This window comes from Chelonoidis abingdonii, chromosome 9, assembly GCF_003597395.2.
Source record: "Chelonoidis abingdonii isolate Lonesome George chromosome 9, CheloAbing_2.0, whole genome shotgun sequence".
Taxonomy (NCBI): domain Eukaryota; kingdom Metazoa; phylum Chordata; order Testudines; family Testudinidae; genus Chelonoidis; species Chelonoidis abingdonii.
In genome coordinates, this window is record NC_133777.1 from 34603607 (window position 1) to 34616011 (window position 12405).

At 45.4% G+C, this 12405-nt stretch overlaps 1 protein-coding gene across 7 annotated transcripts in view; it reads right to left on the bottom strand.

Moving 5' to 3' along the window:
* Nucleotides 1-12405, bottom strand: part of LOC116836020 (ankyrin repeat and fibronectin type-III domain-containing protein 1-like) — a 493838-nt gene that overhangs the window by 391567 nt on the left and 89866 nt on the right. For all 7 annotated transcript variants that reach the window (XM_032799361.2, XM_032799357.2, XM_075069366.1 and 4 more), the window contains one exon: nt 3183-3376. In XM_032799361.2, the coding sequence (XP_032655252.1) occupies nt 3183-3376 (194 nt within the window). The remainder of the gene's footprint in view (nt 1-3182; nt 3377-12405) is intronic.

The window sequence follows — 12405 nt, forward strand, 5'->3', positions numbered from 1 at the left end:
CTGATATTAGTGGATAAAAGGAGCTCTAAGGCCTATTAACTGTTAACCCTGCCAAATTGCAATTCAGATTAACGTACCAAGAATCCAGTCACCGCAAAGGGAAGTTTCTCTTTTTTTTTTTTTCTTCCCCTTCATCACTATTGTACCTTTCTGGGCTCAATGGGTACCTAATTAGCCATTTCCCACTGGGTGCCAAAAAGCCAAAAAAGCAATCTGACCAGAATACTACAGCTCTCAATACACTGACTAAAGGGTATCTCTCTGTTCTATTTTATATAAAGTATGAAAACTCATGCCATCACCAGAGGAACTGAGCACCTTCCAACAGTGCATAGAGTGACCTGACTAACCTCTCTCCTGCATGGTTCGTTCTCTCTTATCCTTTCCTCAGGGCGGCAATTCCATGTGCAGTGGAGTGTTTGTTTTGGTAGGGTTTGGTTTTAGGCTGTAGGGATTTTTTTTTTTAATGTCCATGCTGCTCTGTATTTATGTCAGTGAAGGCAGGTAGAAGAAGTGTGCCTAGCAGTTTGAGAAGAAGGTGGTGAGGTTTGTGATGGTCGTTCATGCCTGAGTTTGTTCCACAGACTCAGACTGGCTCCCAAAAAAGCTCCAGAAACTTTATTTTGTGGTAAAAAGTTCCACTGGACCTGAGGTGAAGCTGTTGGCCACGGTCCTCACTCTGGAGTTTTAGAGGATCTTTTACATATCCTGGGGCCAGACCATTGAGGTCTTTGAAGATAAAATCTCTCTTGTGCACAAATGACTCCTGCTAGATGCTTCACTTCCCAACAAAGACTGTTTATCTAGCTAAACCACAAGTCTCTGCATGTGAACAAATGCCAGTTGATGACTAATGAAATCCTGAGGACTGGCAAAGCATAGCCAGCTACTCTCAATTTCAGTCTGTTTATAAGCTACTTTATTTTCCACCTGGGGGCATTGACCTCATGAGGATCACTTCCCCATTATCAACCTTTAGCTGGGGAGAGGGCAGCCTATGCCCTCTCCCAGGTCTTCCTCCAGGCACCACCATCACAGGGAGAACTTACAGATTTGAAGGCCTGAGAAGACAACTCAGGTGCTCATGACAGAAGTCAGTATAGGAGGACAGCCTAAATATGGCGGAGGATGGCGTGGATTGCACCGTCAACAAGGTTGCAGATGACACTAAACTGGGAGGAGTGGTAGATACGTTGGAGGGTAGGGATAGGACACAGGGACCTAGACAAATTAGAGGATTGGGCCAAAAGAAATCTGATGAGGTTCAACAAGGACAAGTGCAGAGTCCTGCACTTAGGACAGAAGAATCCCATGCACTGCTAGAGACTAGGGACAGAGTGGCTAGGCAGCAGTTCTACCGAAAAGGACCTAGGGGTTACAGTGAACGAGAAACTGGATATGAGTCAACAGTGTGCCCTTGTTGCCAAGAAAGCCAATGGCATTTTGGGTTGCATAAGTAGAAGCATTGCCAGCAGATCAAGGGATGTGACCGTTCCTCTCTATTTGACACTGGTGAGGCCTCATATGGAGTACTGTGTCCAGTTTTGGGCCCCACACTACAAGAAGGATGTGGAAAAATTGGAAGGAGTCCAGTGGAGGGCAGCAAAAATGATTAGGGGGGCTGGAGCACATGATTTATGAGGAGAAGCTAAGGGAACTTGGATTATTTAGTCTGCAGAAGAGAAGAATGAGGGGGGATTTGATAGCTGCTTTCAACTACCTGAAAGGGGGTTCCAAAGAGGACAGATCTAGACTGTTCTCAGTGGTGGCAGACGACAGAACAAAAAGCAATGGTCTTAAGTTGCAGTGGGGGAGGTTTAGGTTGGATATTAGGAAAAACTTTTTCAATAAGAGGGCGGTGAAGCACTGGAATAGGTGGAATCTCCTTCCTTAGATGTTTTTACGGTCAGGCTTGACAAAGCCCTGGCTGGGATGATTTAGCTGGAGATCGGTCCTGCTTTGAGTAGGGGGGCTGGACTAGATGACCTCCTGAGGTCCCTTCCAGCCCTGATATTCTATGGACGTTGATATCATGAGACATTGAGCCCCAGTTTCTGTATACTCAGGAGAACCGGTCTAAAGGAATGGTGTCATTTATGAGCTTCTGTTTGCACACAACTACCTAGGGAACTAGCAATGCCAGCAAGAAAAACACAGAGTTCAGAGCATAAAAACTGAACCAGGGCTTGAGGAAAGATTCCACTGTCAGTTTGCAGAGGTTTGGCCGTGGGGATTATATATTTTAGAAATGTAAGCATGCTGGGGGAGGGAACAGTTTTCTCTGGGTTGCATTTGGTGCTGGACTGGCAACACTGCAAAATGGAAGGCCCGGTCTACAATGAAGTTTTTATCAAGTTCTCCCATAATGTAGTTGCTCCTGTGCAACTCCACCAGCATTAGCAATGGTGAGAGCACTAATATACACTAACGATCACTAAGCCTGCTAGATCTGAGCAGGGTTAGATAACACAGTGGCCACTGCATATTAGGGCCCCCACCGCTGCTAGCAGGTGGAGCTGCAGCAGGATTAGCTCAATGGTGGGAGAATGTGACAAAATTCTCAGGATAGACAAAGGCCAAGGTGCATTCCAAATCTGGCAGACGTTTGCAACGGCAAATTGTGTAGTGCCACCTCAGTCTAGGATTGATGGGAGAGGCTTGTTTCTCTGCCAAGACTGCTGACGAAGCTGCTAATTAGTTCCAGCCACCGTGATGTTTGTTATGCTGTAAACATTTAGTCTACTACGAAAGGGACTGACACCCCATTTCATTTTGCAAGGCCAAAGACTCATCAGATGGTGGTGACATTTGCTTTAGTCCCTTCTGACCCAGACTGTAGCTGATGCAGTGACCCAGAGTCAAAAGGCTCTGTATGCTCCATTACCAAGTCACTGAGCCTCTCATTTGGTTTTCAGACTTTTCAATGCATTTCTACCACCAATATACTAAGGGGGGCCGGGGGGGAGTTGTCTGAATAGGTTGAAAGGAATGCTAAGGAATGGACAATGCAACAAGAGTGATTATGATTTTCACTGTGATAAATCCCATGGTGGCTGGTTTCTTAAAGAGGCTTGTTTGGAGGGGGTTTGGGAAGAATGTTTGTTAGGATTTTAAAAACCTCCTCGAGACAGAAACATGCAAACACAAGAAATGCAGACACACCAACATTTACTAAAACTCACCAGCAGAGGGCACTGTGCACCCTTTCTGACAATCTGAGGCAGAGCGGTTCTTGTACTGCTTCTGCTCTGGCATCTGCTCCCTATACAATTTTGAATCCAAAAGAGCAACCCTGCTGAGGACAGGGGACTGAGGAATGCTGGGAAGAGTTCTTGACTTTCCCAGGAGAGGCCTCTGCAGTCTTCTATCCAGCGATCTAAAAAACAAACAAACAAACTAGGAAACAAAGTCCATGTGCACGGACATTTCAGCACATGAGTGGAGCATCATCACATCTCAGTTGGATACTCCACTACAGCCCATTAGTGCCACTGCAGCAGACAAACACCAGGTGTGTTTGTTCCGCCCCATTCAGCTCCGCAACCCAAGGATGTCACTGATATATTAGCCAAGTATCTTCCCCTTTCTCTCCCTAGCAGTGGGTTTTAACTAAAGGCTGTAATTTGGGATGTAAATCACAATTAACATTAAGGAAAATAGTGGTTATAAATTCTAGCACATACCACCAGCTCTACCCCTACACTTGCCCTCCCTCCAAAGTACAGGATAATCAAAACTAACCAAATACATAAACATAGGGCTTGGGATTAGAGATGTGTGAACTGGTTTTGGGCAAGGGACTTACCCAAAACCAGCTTCTGAAATCTCAGAGATCCAAACAATTTTTGGAGGCTGAAAAAATTGGGCAGGAGAGATGGGGAACACATGGTTAGTTTTAACCATCTCCCCCAACATCTCTACATTTCCTTGTTTCATCCAGTAGCTAACGTCTCACAGGATAGTGTTCTTGCAGTGTTCCTAGCCTGATCAATACCAAGACACCTTAGAAATCTCACTGAAAGACTCTAGACCCAATTCTCCCACACACACACACACACAAAAAGAACAAAACATAGAAGTTTGGATGGATTTCAGATGAGCATCCACATTTGTACATTCTTAATCAGACAAAAGCTCCAGACCGGAAGAGGTTTGCCCATCCCCACTATATACATTTTTTTTTCCTTTTTGCAAATGCGACTGCAGTCCCTGATTTGTGCTGGCATTAGATGTAATTTATGGGCAAACACCACCACCATGGCCAGAGAGGAGCGGCAAAATGTTACATTAATATCCCGCAGAATTTAATGTATCAGGCACTGGGAGCAGAGTACCAGGCATAGGTAGCACTGAGCCTGGTCTGAAGTCAAGAGAATCTTTTCATTGACTTCTGTGGGCTTTGAATCAGTCCCTAGTGTGTACAAGTCTTTTCCTGGAGAGGCCAGGGTGCAAATGTGGCTTAGGAGAGAAGTGAAATTAATTCAATCTGCATGTAGTTCACAGTGCGTGTTTGTCTGTTTTACAAAACTACCACTGGCGACTTTGCAATGGTCATGCCACTATATGCAGAGCACAGCTGAGGTGCACAGACAGAGCTGTAGTTTTGTACAGCCACAGCCTGCCCATTCTAAACAGCATCCTTGACACTTTGCTCACCTTCACATTGAAACTTAACACATTCAAAAAGTCAGAAGTTTAATTCTATTTTTTCTTATGTGAAACACCTCTCTCTGGAACACATTTTACCAGTACAAAAGGGTTGCAGATTACCATACTGCTTTGCTAAATGAAGAAGTTCTGTCCTGGTATTTTAGATTTTAAAACATTCAGTAGTTTTGCATTTACATCTCAGTGCTTTTAAATGCACCAGTTTGTGGCTTGGGATTCAACCAGAGAGAGATGTTAGTCTTTGAGATGCTCACAGCTAGATGTGCCCGTAACACCACCAGGAGATGAATCGTACTTTGGGTGGAGACGGGAGAATTCCCACCCTAGAGAAGCAATTTTTCATGTGCCCAGTTGAGGGCAATGAGTTATACAGAAGGAAATGAAGAACAAAGGTTATATTCAGCAACCAGAGACTTATTTTTGTTTTAAATCTGGACAACAAAATTAAATTCCAAGGAATACCTTGCTTTGTGGACTCACCATCCCCCACACAGTTCTGCCAGCCTTACTAATAACTGTCAATAAACACTGCTTAGTACTAGGAAATCACAACTAAGCAAGACAGGCTAGGATGCTGAGGATTATCAGCCATGCCACATCCCATTAGTGCAGACCCCTGATGAGGGTGCAAAGTGCAAGTAGAGAAGCCAGAGTCAACTCTATTACAGCCTACAAATAGCTGCTGTTTGGCTTTTTGGTTGAAGGAAGAGTGTACAATCAAGGTTTGACAAGGGTGGAAAAATTCTTCTGCCTGCAGATGGGGAATTAGCCAGAAGCCCAATGACAACAGCATCAATTCCAGCCACTGAACAGCTGAACAAGCTGTAAGATGCAGCACACAGGGAGCCACTGCAGGGCTAAAGGAATGGACCACAAGCTACAAAGGGGAGTGGAAGTAGCTTACGAGCCCTCTAGCACAATATGGTGAGAACCCCACCAAGCGGAGAAGAGGGAGGACAGTTGAGCCACCTCCCCACAGCAACAATTCCATTTCATTCTCCACCCATCCCACCCCCCGCACACACACACACACAGCCAAATTCCATGGCCCTTCTGTTTAGGATGGGGGAGTACAGAACCCTGAAAAACAACTATCTAACAAAAGCAGCAATGAATCCTGTGGCACCTTATAGACTAACAGACATTTTGGAGCATGAGCTTTCGTGGGTGAATGCATCTGACAAAATGAATGCATCCCATGAAAGCTCATGCTCCAAAACATCTGTTAGTCTATAAGGTGCCACAGGATTCTTTGCTGCTTTTACAGATCCAGACTAACACAGCTACCCCTCTGATAACTATCTAACAAAGGCCACCAGATCTGCTCCCTGTATGTACTCAGGGTCAGGGCAAAACACAAGTCATACCTCAGGCTAATGCTATAGTGAACACAAGACGAAGAACCCCACAAAGAAACAAACTCTGCCCACAGAGGACAATCAGTTACACCTGTGCCCTGCACTGAATCCAGCAAGGGCAGAATGATTACCAGTAATGCACACGAGCAGCGAAGGATGTAGCTGTAGTCCCCAATTCCAAGGTGAAGGCTTAAGGGTGTGCCTAAACTGCAATCGAGAGGTGTGACTGCAGTGCATTGCTACAGTGTACTCCCACCTAGATCAGCGCTAGCTCAGTATGTCTATATGTGCTACCATCACACCTCATGGCTGCTGTGTAGACATACCCTGCATTTTAGGCAAACCGAGCCAGATGCTCAGCTGGTGTAATTTTGTGCATGCAAGTCAAAAGAACTCTTCCCTTAATTTACACACGTGGAAGATCTGGTTCACAATCCTTTTACTTGTAAAGAAATCTGACCTGGAAGGCGAAACACAACAATCACCAAACTGCAAACTGCCACGTACAGAATAGCACTGCACTTTTAGTACCACCATGTCACAGAGATGCAGCTTCAGTAACTGACAGCAACACTGGGGATCTCCAAAAATCCAGCACTACATCTGGGCAGCAGCCCCTGGGACCTCAGGGTAACAGATAATGCAGCGTTGGTTCTGGGGACCACCCTGGGGGCCTCTGGATTTGAGGGATTTTAGTATTCAGAGTGTCTACAAACTGTACATTTTAAATAATTCACTGCACGTTCTGTAGGCTCCACCAGAGTCTGGGCATCCCCCATGGATGACTTTTCCAGCAACTGCACAGTGCCTTTGCCATAAAGCAAAGGAACCAAATGGAAGTAAGAAAGGGGGAGGGTAGAATAGGAGAGAATGTTAATATTAGCTAAAAGAAGGTTGGGACAGATCCAGAGAGATGCTAAGCCCCTCCTTATAGGGTGCTAAGTGTCCTCCACTTCCCTTGATGTCAATGGGAACTAAACTCAGTCAGCACTTTGCAGAATTAGCTCCATCTCTAGACGCACACATCTCTCCATGGAAAATGCCTTCCTGCTAACTCAAGCTTCTGATTTTGGTCTCATCTTGCACTAAAGCCACTGTGCAAAGGTAAAGAGAGAGAGACAAAAAACAAAACCTCTCTCTTACCCTTGGAAAAATCAATTCAGCAACTGCAAAAATGCAGCACACAGCAGAAAAGGCTAGTTATACAATAGGCCCCAATAAACTTCCAATCGATTTCAGTGATTTCCCAGAGTTCTACCCAAGAGAGCACTTTATACTTTAACATCCTCACCTCTCCTCCTTTCCACCCAAAAGACTCCCAAAAACTAACAATCAAAAGAGACGAAACGTTAAAGATGCAAGTTTGCTCAGGGAGGAGAGGGGAGTCACCTGCTATCCACATCGCCAGTTCTTAGCTTCTCTCCTACATTAAATTCACAGGCAAGCTGTTAGCTCACGTCTTCTCTCCCTCTTTCGGCTTCAGTCGGAATTCGCTCACAGCAGAGTGAATCAGGAACCAGCCCACCCAAGGGAATGGAGTTACACCACATTTAGACCGCTCTGAGATGAGAATCAGGCCTGTTGTCTAGAGATGTGAACAGGGGGAGCAGCTGCAAATACAGATATGTCTATACCAAAAACGTAAAAAAGGTTAGCTAGCAGGCTGGAGGTGTGCTGCTGTGTCTTCAAGGCTATTTTAACCAAGGTTAGCTAAGCCAAGTTAAGAACGCACCTTTTTTGTTGTTGTTGAGTGTAGACATATCCTATATCAACCTCAGCTTTACTGCTGCCCCAAGCCCTGCTCAGCTCCTCTAAGATTTTCAATCTGAATGTAGATTATGGCAGTGTCCACAGTGCACTGGGTGATTCCCCAAGTCAGAGGAAGCCATTCCCTGCGCTGGAGAGCTCACAGCCTGAAAAGACAATGACAAACAAGGGGGAGGGGAAAGGGAGACAACAAGCCAGTGATCGGGTTATGATCAACTTATGACCTGTCCTATTCAGTTCTTACGTTAGGCCCATCACTATGGTATTAAGCTCCCCAACTCCCCCCATCCTAGCAATCCCCAGCTTCAATCCCAGTGTCAATACATCCCTGCCCTCCTAATGTTCACGTGAATAGGAAGTTCACTGATGAGAAAAATGAGGTAAATAAGCAGACATTTTAACCTGCTAGTTGTTTGCAGGTGTCTTAGAAGGAGCAAGTCTCAAGAAGGGATTTAAATGACAGGGTGGCTTTGCAGACCAAACCAGATCAAAAGGACGTTCTCGCTCGGATTCAGGAAAGCATAGGTTTGAGTTTATCCCTCTTCAGGGCAGCACTTAGGGATGTGCTTATCTTTCCACATGTGTTTGAGGCCTGTTCTTGTCAATGGGACTGAAGCCCCTTCAGAGCTGAAAAGGGATGCTTTCCTGAAATGGGGCCTCTATGCACAAGGAAGAAAACATGGAGAAAGGTATGAGAGAAGCAGATAAATGAGGCATTGAGGTTGAGGTCACTGGCACAACAGAAAAGTGGGGTGGAGAGAAGGTATCAGGAGAGATTGGTTATAGACCAAGGACTCTGTACCCTGGGCTGTGCAGTTTTAGATATTTAATTATAACACCCTTAAAAGGAGGTGTAACTTGGCAACCTTATCTTAAACTCTGGAGGGTTTTTGTCTGGATTCAAGAAAGACTAGAGATGCTCTAAGTCAGGGTGAAATGGCACTTTTATTTTAAGCCTCTTTTGGTGGCTTGGCAACCACTACTTCTCAGTTTGTTCTGCACTGATAGGGTTCTTCAAACCAAGAGCCCAGCAACTTGACAGGACATTTTACAATATTTAATGGATACAAAGTAAAGAACTAAACACTCTGCCCTAAAGTACTTATAATCTAAGGGTGCAAATGCAAACATTTACAGTGGGCAAGGAGGAGAAAACACCCACCCACATGGTGACACATAATTCTTTTCCAGCACAAGTTTGTACAGATACTAAGCTCTTTGAGCAAGGACTGTATTTTTGTGATAGGTTTGTACTACATCTACCACAATGGGGCACCAGTCTCAGCTGGAAGCCTCTAGATGCACAATACAAACAAACAGTTAATAAGTGTACAACAACAACAACTTTGGGAAGGGAAGAGGCATGAGAGCATGTACAGAACATTTTGGCCTCCTCGGTTGTCCCCCAAATCACCTAAAGCAAAGTCCCACTTTGTGGTACGCACGGTACTTTACCCTCGTCCCCTAAGTGTGCTAAACCTTTGTGCAGTCAATTGGGATTGGAAATAGGCAGACTCTCAGTGAAGCACATAACTTGGGCTGTCCACGGCTTTGGCATGGCTCAGGTCCCATCTATACCACACACATTTCATCAAGTTCACAGAGAGTTTGTATGGAGAGTGGGGAGGCTGAATGCATTGGGAAGGCTGATTAATGTATTTATTTTCCAGAGGAGCTGGAATTATTTTTAAGGCGGAGTTGATGTCTCAGGGATGTAGGACACACACAGAGACACTGGGGAGTGGGAAAGGAGCACAGAAGGATTCAGCGGGGGATGGGGAGACTGTAACCATAACTGGAAACTCCATACAGCCCCATCTCCCACGAAAGACCAAGAAGGGAGAAACTCAGAGGCCCATCTCTCAGGGAAAACAGGGACATACCACAAGCCGCACTATCCCCATAGAAATAGCATGGGGCATGCCTCCTGAAGACACCTGCTGCTCCTCCTTGCTATACTCTCTAGGGAGAAGATAGCGCAGGTCCCTGGGCCTTTCCCCACTCAAAGATAACTGCAGATAAAGGGGGCACTTGTTAGGGAGGGGAGGTTTGGGCAGGGATGGGCCCTCGGTATGGTACGGCTGCTCAGCTGAACCCTCAACCGTCTGACACCATCTGAATTGACCCAGTCCTAACACGATCACCTAAATGTCTCAGAATGCACTTGGAAACACCTACCAAGTCTCCAGTCAGAGCCCCAGTTTCTTGGAACTGTTGGCAATTCTAATATTACAGACAGCCTTCGTGGAGCTGCCAGATTAACAGCCCAGAGCTGACATACACTTCACTTTGACACTCCAATATAACTGTGTTTTCCTTCTTCTCCATGCCTGTTTCGTCTTGCTGCATCCTTCCTGCACTGACTGCCTGAACAAAGGAAATAACCTCGCAGAGCTGCTGGGATGAAGCAACAAGCTTTAGAGCACTCACAGTGCAGAGCACCTGGCAAACCTCTGCACTGGGCCACATCAGCCACTGCTCCTCACTTGAATGGGTCATTTTCTGCCTCAGCTGGCGCTTTGTTTTTAAGTCGCAGTGATAGTAAAGTCTCTTTAAAAGCTAACAGATGAGCTGAATGAAATGCAGGATTCCAGTTCACAACACTAATCGGTTTAAAAACTGCTCCTCCCAACTCTCTCTCCAGACTGGTGCAGCTTCCAACACACCAGGCCAGCTTCCTGCAGGACCAGTGCCAACCACAAGCAAGTGGGGTCACTCCTGTTCTACTCTGGAGCTAGGCTAATTATTTAATTCATGTAGGACACTGACTAACAATGAGGAGACAATACTAGCACCACGTGCTCAGTGCTGCACAAGGCACAATGCGCCCTGCCCTGAGAAGCTCACAGGACAGATGCTGATGAGACAACGTTCACTGGCAGAGCCATCTCGGCGTACCAGGTGTTTGCTGCCCACTGCCTTGGCACACCCCATCCTAACATGATGCCCTGCTGGAAGGAAAGAGCAGCAAGAGTTGTTTCTCCTGCACCTACAAGGGCAGAGAGCCAGGAGAGGCCAATCAGAGCCAAGACCAGATACAAACGGCTGGTTTTGATGGGAGAACTAGAGAATTAATCAAGATTTAACTACAAATCAGTCTATTAGTTGGAGATATTATGTAGCCATTTTTTATTAAACAGCAAACTTTTGGCAGTGTTTGACTCCACAGGGGGTGGGGGAGGAAGGTGTCCTTAAACGTGTGCTGAGTAGTTTATTCTATCAATAATGGAAAGCAAGTATGCAAAATGTCAATTTAAAATGTTCAGTCGCCTCTAGCATCTCAGGTTGAGGGCCTAGATTCATGTTGGTATGCCTTGCTGGAGACATGGCCAGTGGCTGAGGCACTGGACTAGGAGTCAGGACACCCAGGTTACTCTGTTCTCAATTCTGCAACTGACCTGTTGCATGACCTTAGTCATGTCATTTCACATCTCCAGTGCCTCCGTTTCTCCACCCACCTTTTATAGGTCTTGCCTTAAAAAAAGACTGCAAGCTCTTTGGGGCTGGGACCCTGTCTCCCTACGTCTATGCAGCAAGCCCAACCAGTGATTGCAGCTTGAGGAGACAGACCCGAGCTGGCTTTAACCTAGCTAGCTCTGGTACTTTTGTAGCAGTGAAGCTGAGGAAAAGCACACTGCAGCACAGGCTAGCCCAACAATAATCATCCAGGGTGCCAGGTGGGTTCAGACAGCCCAGGCTGAAGTGCAAGCAGCCGCAGTATTACCACTCTGGTGCCCACACTAGCTAGATTAAAGCTAGTTTGTGTTTTTCTACTGAGCTGCAGTCGCACCCCATAACTGCAATACAGACAGAGGGTATGTTTGTACAATGCCTACCACATGGGGGCCCAATCCTGGTTGAGACCTTTAGGCCCAAATGAAATAGAAATAATCCGCAATAATAAAATTCCAGGAGCCCCACTACCAACAACAACACTGTGACAACTGATTGCCCTGGGTTCCGTTCTTTATCTGAGGATTAGGCTCTTTCCAGAGGGATTATGGTCCTCAATTCAATCCAGGTTGGAGAGGGACATGCTGGACTTCCACTATTGAGGGATTCTAATCATGGCCAAGAACAGCGCAGCAGTCCCCAAACCTCAGCCATTATTTATCTTTTGGATACTGTGTGAGGTGAGAAGCTGCAGCAATAGTTCTTTCTGGTGTTTTTAAATAAACGACAATAAATCTACCCCAGGTACAAGGAGTTCAACAACCTGACATTTATTTTTTAATATATTTTTCTATATTAAAATATACATATATATTTAAATTCAACCCAAACCTCTTTAAACGTCTTTATAAGCATCTTTTAAAATGTGGTTTAGGAGGTAAAAAAGTTGATTAGAAAGATATAGTTTGTCTTACACAAGACTGTGGAATTTAAAAAAAAAAATCAATATTCAGCTTTGATTCAAAAAAATGTGTCAAGCTATAAAAAATACCTTCTCCAAGCACTGTTATGAACTAGTAAATGATTTCCACCTGATGGTTTATAAAAAGTTTTGCTTCCTGCCATCTCCCCTTGATTGAAGTGCATTTCTCCAGCAGGGGCCATCTTCCTGATGCAGAACAGCAGCCAGGGGAAAACAAAATGCAACTCTGAACTGAAA